This window comes from Amblyomma americanum, chromosome 6 (assembly GCF_052857255.1).
Source record: "Amblyomma americanum isolate KBUSLIRL-KWMA chromosome 6, ASM5285725v1, whole genome shotgun sequence".
In the NCBI taxonomy this organism is placed as follows: Eukaryota; Metazoa; Arthropoda; class Arachnida; order Ixodida; family Ixodidae; genus Amblyomma; species Amblyomma americanum.
Window position 1 is genome coordinate 199,502,358 of NC_135502.1, and position 14,214 is coordinate 199,516,571.

The 14,214-nt window shown below is 44.8% G+C and overlaps 1 protein-coding gene across 1 annotated transcript; it reads left to right on the forward strand.

Annotated features, from left to right (window-relative positions):
• The first annotated feature begins 5,752 nt into the window (after nt 1–5,752).
• Nucleotides 5,753–12,856, forward strand: LOC144095686 (uncharacterized). Its single transcript, XM_077629347.1, has 5 exons — nt 5,753–5,807; nt 11,566–11,824; nt 12,159–12,332; nt 12,410–12,502; nt 12,572–12,856. Exons 1-5 carry the CDS (start codon nt 5,753–5,755, stop codon nt 12,660–12,662), a joined length of 672 nt encoding a protein of 223 aa, XP_077485473.1. The 3' UTR covers nt 12,663–12,856.
• The last annotated feature ends 1,358 nt before the right edge of the window (nt 12,857–14,214 follow it).

Here is a 14,214-nt window from a genome sequence, read left to right on the forward strand (position 1 = left end):
CTGCATGCACTCGCATGTATCTTGTCTACTTGAGGCATCCAGCTCAAGTGCTCTTCAAAGTAAACGCCCAAAAATTTAAAGCTATAAACCCTGTCTATTACAGAGTCATAATATCTAACAATGATGTTTTCATCGTCAGGTTTATTTCTTGGTTTGAATATGACGTATTTTGTTCTACTAACATTTAATTGCAGTTCATTTACCCTCAGCCAAGTGTATAATTCATTTAAGAATGTGTTAGTTGGGCATGCAATAACAGAGAAAAACAAGGTAGTCAGAGAAAAACAAGGCAGTGTCATCCACGTAGATAATTGTGTGAGGGGTATGTGGAACGCGTGTAATGTCATTAATGTAGACAATAAACAAGGGTCCCAGTATAGAGCCCTGCGGAACACCATATGTTATCTATTTTAACTCGGAACGAAAACCATTAAGGTGTGTGTATTGCAATCTACTAGATAAATACATGCGAATTAAACTGAGCGCTACGCCTCGAATGCCGTAGAACGGGTGTTTTCGGTACAGAATATTATGTTTAATTGAATCGAAAGCCTTCCTGAAATCTAAGAACAATCCCATGGTAAATAGTTTATTATCGAAATTACTCAACATTTTTTGTTTTGCATTCAGTAGTGCCATTTCTGTAGAGTTATTTCCACGAAAACCGTACTGCCCTTCAGCAAAGAATTTCTTCTCCTCACGAAAGCTAATTAATCGCATTTTCAGGAGACCCTCTCAAGTTATTGAGAACACAGGCAAGACTGAGATAGGGCAGGAATTGTTTTATATCATCCCGCCGACCTCCTTTATTTATAACTATGACTTTGGCTATCTTCATGCTAACAGGGAATTCACCGCTATTTAAAGCTTTATTAAAATATGACGTAAAGGAGCGCATAAAATATCAGCAATGGCTATGATCGGCTCGACTTTGAGGTCATCAACCCCAACTGCCGTGCTTCTTTTTAAGGACGCAAGGAAGGAGAAAATTTCAGTTTCCGTGCAGGGGTTCAGAAAAATAGAATTTGGGCTTTTGGCACACATATAGTATTCTATATAATCTTTAGTGTCCCTAGAGTGCGAGTGTAAACCAGCGTACAAAAAATATTCATTAAATTTTTGCGCTAGCGAAGTATTGCAGTATTCAGTACCATTTAGCATTGGTGTGCTAGGGATCGTATTTTTGGGGCTTCCCATAAGGCTTCTGACTTCCCATATTTTTTAGGAATATTAGTGAAAGTGAATTTTCTTTTGTAATAATCAGTCTTGGCTTTCTTAAGGTCGGAGTTCAACTTGTTGCGACATTTCTTGTATTCCGATAATTTGTCTAAGTCTCTCGAGCGAAAAACAGGTTATACAATTTGTCTCTACCTCTAATCCTTATGTATAACTCATGAGTGACCATGGCTTCCTAGATTTTTTGTGTTTTCTGAGCTGTACTGGCGGAAATGCTTTATCGTAGCAGTGTTTAATTCTACTTAAAAAGATGTCGTAAGACAAGCTGGGATTTTTTTCGTTATGCACGCAAATCCATTGCACTGCTTCAATTAAGGCCCGCAAGGCAGCAATGCTGTCTGGATTAAATTTCCGGCAAACAACAGGAGGCGCATGGCTGCGCTTATTTCTCTTTTGTACACATGGAAAAAAAGCAAGACATTGGCAAACCATCGCTCAATTCAAAGGTAAGAATTCCCGAAAGAACATTGTCTGGGACATGGCTAGTGACACACAAGTGAATCAGAGTTTCACTTTGTTGTGTTATTCTCGTTGGTAAATGATTAACACCAGTACACTGAAATTATTCAATCACATCAAGGAACCGTTCTGTTTGTGGACTTCGTACTGCCAGACTGATGTTAAAGTCTCCAACCAGGACAATTTGCATACATAATACAGACGCGTATGAAAGGAGGCTGCTAATGAATTGAATGACTTCATCAAGATTGCCCGAAGGTGGCCGATAAGCTGTGGCAATTATTGACCACGAACATTTGACAGTCAACGACTCATGATGATCGGTTATTTGTGAGAATTCTTGTATAACATAATACTGCAGCTTGTCATTAAGATAGAGTGAAATTCCGCCACTTCTCCGGTCCTTTCGGTAAACACATTCAGGCCGGTAACCTTTAAAGTTAATTGTATCATGTACACTTGAGAACCACGTCTCCGTAAAAGCAAGCATATCAAAACTATGATCCAGTGAACCTAGAGCTGCAACAATGTCAAATTGTTTTTTTTTTTCAAACTTCCAATGCTGACAAGGAAAATGGACATACTATCGTTAGGGTTAAAAGGACTGCGCAGGATAGGGTTGAAAGACACGCTATCGCAATACACGTTGTCGCAAAGGCTAGCCATCAGAGTGCAAAGGGACGATAAACACGTTTCAAAAGGCGCCGCAGCTCATCCTATCAGATCAAGGTCCTCGTCGCACTGAATGTGGGTGACCAGTGCGCCTGACACCTTGCCCCCAAACAGCTTGCCGCCCCTTTGCCAAGCTTACTGATAACCTTTTTCTTTTGCTCTACCCTTCATAGCCCACAATAGTCTCTTATTTTCTGCTGTAAGATTCCCAGAAAGAACACTTCGGAATTACTGCCCTGCAGAACACCCCAATTTGACATCCAGTAGTCTCGCATGACACGTGAGACGAAGCGAACAAGCCCTACGGGTTTTTTTACCTTTCTTTTCTGGAAGCCTATGTAGGCCTTCAACGTCAGCGTTGGTCACTTCAGCAAGACCAATTTCCTTAGCCAGATCATTAAGTTTATGGAGCAAATTTTTATTATCACTTGAGGGCAAACCATGAATTTCCCGGTTCTGGCTTCTGCTGTACTGTTCCAAGCTGTTCACTTGTTGCCGCAAGCTGTGGACTAAATATCCTATTTAATATGGTCCCTCTCAATTGTGTCGACTCTTTTCTTTGCATCAGCGATCTCGCTTGTGTGTTTCTTCATTTCTGCGAGCACATCATCGTAACAATCTGATTGATGCTGAACTGACTGCTCCATTTCGTCATCTGTGACCTTCATCTGCAACTATGTATCTGCCTTGCCCTTAACATCTTAGAGTTCTGACATCACACGACTCATTTCCGCCAGCACTTTTTCAAGACCCTGTGTGTCACGTTTCTGTTTCTGTGCACTCCTGGCACTTCTAGCGGCCGAGATGACACAGGTTTCACACTTCCAACTCTTTATCAGCCTCAACGCAGCCTTTATACGCTGATTTTGTAACTCCGGAACAGGATCCAAGGTGGTGCCCATAGATGCATTCCGAGCATGCAGCAAACATGTCATTGTCTGGAAGTGTCTCGCTGCAGGCAAGGCAGCTATCACTCCCTAACATTTTAGGCGAAGTGCAAATGGCAGTAGTGCTAAAGATGAAGTCATCAGGAGTGGTACTCACAAGTACGCTGCACTTCAAGACGCGTCCGTCGTCTGGTAGCGGCTCATTTTAGGACTACCGTGGCAGTCCAACAGGTGCAAATACTCGTCCACAACCCTTCGCTAGCACTCAGCACTAACAACCAAAATCACGGAACACAACAAAAGCAGAGCACGCGAACACGTGGGCAACGGCGGTAGTAGTAACGCAGCGTTAGAGATGGAAATAGGGAACTTTACCAACCTGCAGATGCGAGAAAAAAAAAATACAAGATGAGGAGAGCGTCCTTCCACCACCGCCGCCACTGCCCGTGTGAGCAGTTTCAATTCTTCTGCCAGGAGCGCGACAACAATTTCGCGTTGTCGGTGACGTGAAGCAGGGCACAAAGCTCCAGTGTCACGGCAGCAGATTCAAGGTCTGCAGATGCGAGAAAAAAAATTACAAGATAAGGAGAGCGTCCTTCCACCACCGCCGCCACCGCACGCGCACCACGTGCGTGTCAAACAGACGACGTGCCCACTCGACGTCACGCTTTTCCGGACCCACGTGACAACGCATTGTCTGGTTTTTGACGTCATGTAAAAACCTGCAACTACGAACCGAAACTGGTGGGTACAAATAGTATGATTATTAATTATATAGTACGATCTCGCGTTCCTAACATCGTGTTCCATGCTTAAAGAATCGCTACGCATTATTTACAACCGAGAGGTGCAACACAAAAATGTGGTGTCCTTACCCTTTATTGAATTTGTACGACAGCTGATGTCCAATAGAAATTATTATTTCAGCTTTTTAAGACGGGCGACTTTTTCAAATGTGAATATAAGTGGTTTGATGTGAAAATGATTTTTTAACTGGTCGGTTAATTTATGCTCAAGCGCAAGCCCGGAGTGGCTTAATTAATTAATACGCTTTCTTTACACATGTCACTGGCAGTGTGCATCGCCTATTGCGTATGTAGCGTTTTAGGGTTATGATGGTCAGATCTGCAAAAGTGAGTCGATAAAATTTCTCCTGCAATGAATTAACCATTCAAATTTCCATGTCTTAGACGAATGGCGAACTTTTCCCAATAAAATGCTCTTTCATGTCCATGGCTCTATTTCTGTAAACTTAATTAACAAATAAAGGGGAACCATTCAACTCACTATCCCCAGAAGAAGTGACCCCACAAAAAACGGCTAACTAGTACAGCACTGATTCCACTCCGAAGCAATGGTGTAAGCCACCTATGCATTGCCTAAACTGGATTCAACATCTTTAAATTCGATGCATGTATAGCGTGCGAGACGGCAGCTTTCTCTGCGCTTTTTGCTTTATAATGAAACAAACTTGCCGCAAGCTCAATATTAACCACGTGCTAAGTGAGCCTGTGCTTGATTTTATATTTTCGCAAGTTTGCTTTGTCATAAGCTGCAGGAGCACGCAGAACGCGGTCGTCACTAACACTAGCTTAAGCTTTGGCCGGCTGTACACCGTTATTGTGTACTTTTTCTGCCTTCTTGAACTCTTCGTCCTCTCCTAAAAGTGAGTAAGCCCACTATGCGGAGGCCCTGAATGATATCACTTAGCTTTCCTTTTTAATACAACTACGAATCCACTGGCTTTCTTTCTGCCCTAAATTCCATTCGAGGCCAAAATGTTCACCGTTTGTTAACTAGCCCACCATCGCCGTTGCAGCCACTTTTGTTGTGTTCTGTGGCCGGAAACATCAGCTTTGTAATTCGATGTTCCTTGCGCCTGAGCTCACGAAACTAATATTTGCTCTTATAGTAAGTGGGAGTCCTGTCACTGGCAGAGGTTCCCTTGGCTTAGAGATGGACACGATGTGTTTATGCATGTTGTTGTTGTTAATGGCTATTTATTAATGAAATAACAAAGGAAGGAAAGGAAGGAAAAGATGCTGCTAGCCGCGGCATCTGCCATCGTTCTTTTAAAACAGCGCAACGGCTCGAAGCCAAACAACGAAGGGACAAAAAAAAAAGCGCTGGGCAAACACATGAAGCACCTGGGGCCCTATTTTGTACCGCTCTCAATCATAAAACGCGTCTAAAACGCTCACAATGCCGCCATATTGCACCGCTCCTATTGGTCTGCCTTGGCCGACAATTTTTGCGTCACCGGCGGCTGCTATTTACGTAGTGAACACGGCTGAAGTGATGACGTTGGCACCTAATTATGCGGACTTAAAATTGAGAGCGAAAAATGTAGCTCTTAAACCGCTCACAATTTTTTCGAGCGAAAATGGCGGCTGTTTACAGCGTCATATACCCTGGTGGCTACTCGAGCAACGGTGTAGGAGGGTGCATGAAAAGGACTTTGACGTGCGGGACGAGTTATTTCGACGCTTTGAATTAGGATGGAGACTGCAGAGTGGCTGTGCCGCGAACTCACTGTTGAACTGGGAGATGTGGGTGAGTGCGCTGCGCTTCTTCGCCACCGCAGGAAATGAAGCAAACGTCGGCGTAGCCCAACCGACTGTGAGCAAGTGTTTCCGGCGGATGACAGGGACCATTGTCAACGTTAGTTCGCAGAAGAGCTTTCCGGGTAGACCCGAAGAGAAGGCGACTGCGAAGGAGGCCTTCCTTTGCCTAAACTTTCGCCGCGGCAGCATCTCCGGCGTCGTCGGGTGTGTCGATGGCACACTTCGCCATAAGAGAGCCGCTAGGCAAAGCTGAGAACAAGCCGCAAGGGGTGCTACGCTGCAAACATGATAGTGAGTAGACCTCCGCCACTGTTTTTGACAGCAGGAGTTCGGCTGCAAGTGTGGGCCTCGGCAAAAGGAGTAAGTTCGTGCTGTGCGTGTTTTTTCTCGGATCTGTGGCGTGAACATGCGCATTCTGGCCCCGGACACGCGGTGATCCGGATCCTTCCACGACGCATTCCTCTGGCAGCACTCCAAGGCGGAGGAAGGCCTGCTGGACGGAGGTGAGTTTTTTCAGGGTAACGAAAAAAAAGCCGTGTCAACCTTCGGGCCATGTCCGTCGCATATATTGCGCTCCAGCACTATGCATTTACTCGGATCTGCTAAAGCTACAAGATTCAGTCTGGCTAGTTACACCTATGCAATAACGTTACACTATGATACAGTGTGTTTCCACACTTTTAACATTGTTGAAACACATGGTATTTCCTGTCTAAGAAACCAAGACAAAATGCACCTGACGGTCCTTGCGTTGTGCAGGCAATCATAGCGCATCAATTATATCAGTACGATGGTAAAGGCCTGACCTTACAGCAGCACTCACTTATACACCTCAATCATGCGGTGTCCGGCTGTGGGCTACTTAGCAGGAATCTCCATTTTATGGTAGAGCTTCCTGTAAGGCTCGTTTCACATGCTGCAAATTTAACCGTCTGGCACTGCGAATTCGTTCGGTCTGCGGCTTGAGAGGGCCGCCGCTCTTGCCGCAGATGCCTTGCGAACGATTTCCGTCCGGGTGGAATTCATTCGCAGAGTCGGTGTGCTCGCTCTGCGACTGACCAATAGGGAGCATCCACTGCTTGGCTCTCTGTCGGGCTTGGCTTTGGCCAGCTTTGGCCAGGCTTAGCTTTGGCCATCCTGTACTTTTCGAATATTTCGGAACTGTTTACATTGATAAAAAGATACAAAATGTTCCCTTGTATCACAAAGTGCGCATGACTACAACAACATAAATACATTCCATGTTACATTACTGCCGCATTTATTCACAGGTTGGATAAGCAGACATCTAGCAACCCTGTTGTCACAACCGAACAAATTCGCAGGTTCTGCGTTGCATGTGAAAGGACTCAGCGGCAATCGCATTGCAGCTTCAGCGGCGGCACCGAATTCGCAGTGTCGGTGCCTCAAAATTCGCAGCATGTGAAACGTGCCTAACGCTGTTGAGATCACCGAGAAAGGACATCCTTAACTGCGCCATTTTTTGTTATGCAGGAGACAATTTCTACCCACTGGAGCCATGGCTGCTTGCGCCAGTGGCGCGGCATCACGGACCCAACTCAGCAGAAAGCCTGTGCAACACGCCACATGCTTTCAAGCAGTTTGTGGTTGAGCGCTGCATCAGTGCGCCGAAGAGCCCTGCCAGTGGGAGTGGACAGTGCGCATCATCACCGCACGTCACATCCTTTGTTTGGATGCGACCATGTCAGCAGAGGGTGCAGGCGCTACTGTATTTTCAGCCTCTGTAGAACGACCTGTCTCCAGAGGTAGGCGTACCTACAGACGGAGCAGCGACAGTTGCGGTGAAAACTCTGGCGCCTAGCGACGACTCACCATGCTGGCTTGGAGAGTCATATCAGCCACTGTTCCTGTTGCCACTGTCATTTCCCCGTGTCAGTGCACAACGCACATTTGCAAGTGTGTGAGCAACTGCGTGATGTGGCTGTGCCATTGGCCAGCCTATGTGCGGCCAGAAGCCTGCAGTGACAAGTGCCCGCATCGGCTGCCACTTCATTGACAGTTTGTTTGCCAGTATACCTCCCAGTCCCTCAGCAGCGTGTTGCACAGTCTCTTCCTGAAGGCAGAAAAGGTTTTGAATCAGTTCGCCAAATTTGTGAAAAGCATCATTTTGAACTTTCTTATGTCAATGCTTATGTCAGCCCACCTGCACCTTCACTGCTATCACCCCATCTTGGTGTAGTGCCTGTGGTCATTACCCATGTGACGAACATGCATCAACCAAAAATTTAGTCCGGGAATAAGACACCAAATATTTCTGATGCTTGTTGCAATCAAAAAGCGACACCAAAGGTTTTTTAGTGCATCATACATTCAGTAAACACGTTTTTTTTTTCGTCACAACATTTAACACGAGTGTTTCTTTTACAGAGGAAGCACTGCACACACAAGCATACCTTACCTTGATGTATAATTACCATAAGCCATTTTCAAGTGCAATTAAGAAACAAATTTCAATTCAAAGCGCCTGTTTTCATACAGAGGCTACCTGTACAATACATACTGCATGATACAGTGTTCATAATGCATTTTCAGGACTAGAAAATATTTTGGCACATATGAGATGTGTAAATACCAAAGCTAAGCTTTAGCTTGACGGTATGTGTCTAGGTGTTTCACTCAGTGCTAAAAGCTGTACCTACTGCAAGGAGACCGCTGTAAAACAATGCACAAGAAATATTTTAAGGTGCAGTGGCTACCATGACTGCTCAATGACTTGAACATCTTCACTGATCGATAAAGATGTGTAAACATCACAGACACATCATCAAGCAGATGAGGTGTGAGTAGAGGTTATTTTACAATAATAAAACATGCAACAACCTGAATGGGAATGTTCTACAGCTCTAATAATATAAGGGCAGCTCCACTGTGGGAATTTTTGAGCACTCGCTCATTGCCCCATAAGTGACACCTAGCTTGGTTTGCGATAACACAAGGCTATGAAGTCTTGTCCGTGATGAAACAAGACGGTGACAATCCCAAATGGCCAGACAAACTTCTTATGCTATCACATAATATGTGTGACAAGTGCAACCCTTTTCCAGCTACTTTTCCTCTAGGTATTTAATATCCTAGTCATTTTCAACTGGCAGTTCTCTTTTCTACTGGAGCGGCCTGTATACAGAGTGCCTCAGATAAGATGGACCATAACTTTAAAAAAAAAACCTAAGTGTTTTTCTGAGCTGGAAGGAAGTGCATGTTGGTGGAAGCTATGTAAAGTGTTTAAAGCCCTTCAAACACTGCGCACACCAAACCCAGCGATACAAACATCACTCCATATTACATATCCGTGCCCTTTCCTACCTACCTCGCTGCCCTGGATCATACGCAAACTTTAACATTGCCTCCGCAAATTCATTGTGCATAATTAAAGTGCTGTGTACAAGTGAACGTGAACAAGCTTGCTCGACTTTCTGCCTATACACAAGCCGTACACGCAAACTACTTATTGCCTGGTTGACCCCGGATCTATTAGAAGATCAGCGAATGATTTTAACGAAACAAGCTCGTTCCCTTTTCGGTGACAATAGCAAAGTTATCAAATCAAGTGCTTCTTTTTTGTCTAAACAAACTAAATAGAGCATAAACATCGCAATTTCTGCATCTTGCATAAGCAAAAAAAAAAACTACCACAACAACTGGACATCAACGGGAGCAACAACACCACCAACGGAACATCAAGTGCTAAGCCCGACGTGGGCGGCATCACTTGGTTAGGACGCAGAAGAGTGATTGTTGCCACAGAGGCAGATCGTGTCGGCTCTCAATTCCCGCACCGAAATCGCTAGCTATCAGCAGCTGTCTGCTCCGGTCAGTCGGCAGTTGCGTCTTTGTGATGATTCATGGTCGTCTGGTATTTTGTATTCTATTGTATTGGTTTTGGGTGGAAAGGAAATGGCGCAGTATCTGTCTCATATACCGTTGGACACCTGAACCGCGCCGTAAGCGAAGGGATAAAGGAGGGAGTGAAAGAAGAAAGGAAGAAGAGGTGCCGTAGTGGAGGGCTCCGGAATAATTTCGACCACCTGGGGATCTTTAACGTGCACTGACATCGCACAGCACACGGGCGATGTGAGTGCATTTTGTAAAGAAAAATAAACAGAACCAGTCGTCACTTAGTTATCGATAGCAGGCGCCGAGCGAGAACACAGACTAAAGTTGTCTTCGTTGATTTTCGAGCCGAGCGCTCCTTGTAAGTTTATCTCCGCAGGCCCATAGCATTCACTGCCTTCAAACAGATTTTCCACGCACTTAAGACATCCCCAAAGTGCCTTGATTTTAGACAAGACGGGAAAAAAACATTAACTAGCCATGGAATCAGCTGTTCTCTTGCACACCGCCATGTCCACGTGATACCACTGCCAGCGCGCCCTCGTCGCAAGATAAGTTACCCTATAGCAAATTTAATTGCAAACCTGAGAACGCTTCTAATTTTCTTTCGTGTTAAGTTTTCGACACAGTTTGTAACCAAAATAAAATTCATTTGTGTCTGTTTTTTTTAGACTGACATGTTCACGCATAGAGTTTGTTACTATTAACTAGAGGGAAGGCTGGCGCCCCGCCTATAGGAGTTTGAATGGAGCTTCCTCGAGACAACCTGCACCATCATGGGCGCTCTAAGCATCATGGAGCGGAGAGCTACCGACTGCAGATCTACAACTTTTGGCCAAAAAATAATAAAAAACAAGCATTGTTCTATAATCAAGAATGTCCTATCATTCATTATCCTGTCTATAAAATGCAACAAACGAGCAGGAAAGCATCTAAATGCAAAGTTTGCTCGAAATAAGCGATGTCTTGCTCTCCTATCGGCCAAGCATTGCAGACCACAAAAGCCAATATTTCGAGCTTAACAGGCGCACTTTTAAAAAGAAATATGTTTTTGAAAAAAGGATGTTGTCGCTTCAACATTTAAAATGTTTTTCCACAGCACTTACGAAAAAAAAACCTTTTATTGGCGTCATGTGCTGTTGCGTTTTCGCTACTATGGCTTTTCCGCACTACTTTTACGCCGAATTCGCCTGCGCGCGGAGCGCGCCGTGGATACGGAATTGGACATCTCTGTAACGCCACTGTGTGTTCCTGAAAAAGCCTACTGTCCCGCACCAAGTAGCTCATCGCCCCATGATGCATTGCGCGCCCACGGATGTTCAGGTGCAATGCCGCCAGCTTTCCCTCTAGTTAATAGTAAGAAACTCCATTGGTATCTTCGATTTGGCTACACCGGCTGACGTATATTTCAGTGGGCTTAGCGCCGCCATCCTCGTTTTTCTGGTGCAGCGCGCGCCCTCTACACTTTTCTCCTCGTTTTGTCAAGGTGCTGGCGAAGTGCGGCACGAGTTCTCAGCCGGCCTGCACTCCCTCCAGAGCAAGTGCAGAGAAAAGTGCAGCATGACGTACTTGCCGCCCAGCCAAGAGCAGACGACGATGCATGTTCTCGTCCACGGCGTCCAAAAAGAAGTTAGGCTTGTGTACAAAGCCGACGGCTCAGCGCTGGAGGAAGCAAACGCAAATGGATATATATACGAGGCATCAGGCAAGTGGTGCTGCATGTTTTCGATGAAAGCGTGGTTAGCGGGCAGTTTGTGCTTTATTCGTACTCGTGACCACGGGTAGCGGTTGGCCACAATCAACGCATAGGTCCCCGTCAAATTGCGGCATTGATTTAGGTCCATTTAGCATTTCTGAGATATCATGCTGTGCTGTGTGCACATTCCAAATGTTAGGTTTTGTCTTCGCCGGCGGGCAGCGCTTGACACTCCGGTTCGTGGCCCAATATACACAAGCTGAAAATATTCCTCCTGTGACACAACCACCGGCACCGGTCTGCGCCAGTGACGCCTTCAATGGAGTGGGGCCAGGCGCCTTTCCAGCGGCATCCGCGTCCGCTGATGAAGCAGCAGAGATATGGAGCACTCGAAAAACCAAGTTCATCTCCAAGTACACGGAGATGAAGGACTTGGTGGGAAAGAGCAGAGAACTCCGGTACGTTGTCTTTTACGTTTCGTTTTATGTTGCCACCAATATTATAAGCAACAATGAAGTGTACTGTCGTTTCTCGAATTTTTACTTCCAACAATGTTAGTGGAATGTTTTCATGCATACTTCGCAGGATTTGTTTAAGCTTAGTACATCAATTCTCATCTCAAGAGTGTTTGAAATGTGCGGCAGCCAGTATGCAAATATTTTTATTTCAATGCGCCAGAAAGCGCCACACTAAATTAAGTACTAAAGAGACCTATCGAAGTGGTACCGCAAAATATCAGTCACATATGTAGCAGCGTGTTTTATATTTAACTATGCTATGCTTTTATTTTAGCAAAAGAAAGCTTCTGTGGGTGAGACTCACCGATCCTATCAACAAGGAGTTTATGTGCAGTATGACTACCACACAGATTAAAAATAAGTGGAAGTCACTTGACCGAGCGTATAAGAGGACCAAGGAGGACAACAGTTCATCTGGTGACTACCGCGTGAGTGGCGAATATGAAGAGTAAGTGTGCTTATTTACTATGTTATTTACTATGTTATTCAATGGGGTTGATCATTTGTGCATCGCGCATTACACAGAGAATTGGCGGAGATACTTGAAAAGGAGCACAGTATTAACCCACGATTGCTCTTGGAGCCTGGAAAGGCCATCCTCCTTAGCGGATGCTCAGGGTAAGCGAAAGGCAGTTTTTGTGGAAAAACCTGGAAATGGTGTGACATCTGTGTTTATATTTTCTACAGGACAAGCACCACAGAAGCATCCGCCGAGCTTTTGCTTGTGCCAGTCGAGGACAGACTGTCTGCAACAGTTGAGGACAGCCCGGCCTCTTAAAGGAAACGCCACAGCAAGTTACAGCTTACTCCCTTTTGGGAGGTGCTGGGAAAAATGGGGCAATCAAGAGAGAAGCAAGCCGAAGCGAGAGCTGAGGAACGAAAAGAAAGAAAAAAGTGGGAAGAAGAGAGGGCAAAGCGGCATTCAGACCGCATGGAGAGATTTGATCGCCTGCTTGACTTGATTGCAAAGGAACAAAGGTCACAACAGGGAGAATAAAGTCTTGCGCTACCACTGCATGTTCAATTTATTTCAACTGGAAACATTCCTCATATATATGAGACAAATAATTTTACAATACACCTTTCCACATTGGCATGACATTCACAGAGATGCGACATGTTCCTAGCACTGCTCCTTTGCAATGAACTCTCGCAGGCACTGACTGTAGCTTGGGAGACTGCAGTCAAAATCGCCTTCAGTGCCGTCATTACCCACATCTTCCTCTTGTGTTAAAGATGTCAGCTCCTGGAAGAAGTCCCTCTCGTTGTTGCACAGGTTGGGGAGCACACACGCTGCCATGACTATATAGCAGGACTGCACAACAGTTTTGGCATCCACAAGGTAAAAACTCCTGAAACGCTGTTTGAGCATGCCGAAGGTGTTCTCGATGGACGCCCTATGCTGGCTGTGTCGCTTATTGAACTGTTTTTTCCAAGATGGAAATGAGGCTTCATTGTCCCTGGATGGAGTGCGTATCCTCTGATGCCAAATCATGCCAATGATGTCAATGGACAGTGTGTATCCTCTGATGCCAAAGCATCAGACGATACGCACTATCCCCCAGAATGTAGTTTTCACCACATTCCAATACTGCACGTGCGAAGAAAGGGCTCTCCTTCAAAACGCGTGCATCGTGGACAGATCCAGGGAACCCAATGAAAACATTCAGAAACCGATTCCTATCATCGCAGATCCCTCGTAAAATGATAGATGGCCACTTCTTGAGGTTGAAATATGACTGCGTCGATTGGCTTGTAGTCAGGATCTGGATGTGCGAACCGTCGATGCAGCCGATGGCATTCCGTAGGCCTTTGCCTCCACTCTTGGCGAGGAAACCTGCCTTGATGAGATTTCTTTCTGCGCTGCTGGGCCACCATATAACATCACCGCTAAGTGTGTGCAAAAAGTGGATGAACCGCGTCACGCATGCGCGCACTGACGACAATAATAATAATAATAATAATAATAATAATAATAATAATAATAATAATAATAATAATAATAATAATAATAATAATAATAATAATAATAATAATAATAATAATAATAATAATAATAATAATAATAATAATAATAATAATCAATCAATCAATCAATCAATCTTTATTTTTTGGTGCCCAGGAACAACCCAAAGGTCTTGGTGCTAGTACACCATTCACACGCACAAAATGTAAATTTATTTCACTACAAAGGAAGACACTCAGGGGAGGTAATGCAGCAGTCAAGGCGATAGAAAAAAAAGACATATAAACTAGGCGTGACAGCAAGCATGAAGCAAAAAAGCGAAAACAGCGGTAAATGAAAACAGCTAGAACAGGCAACAGACATA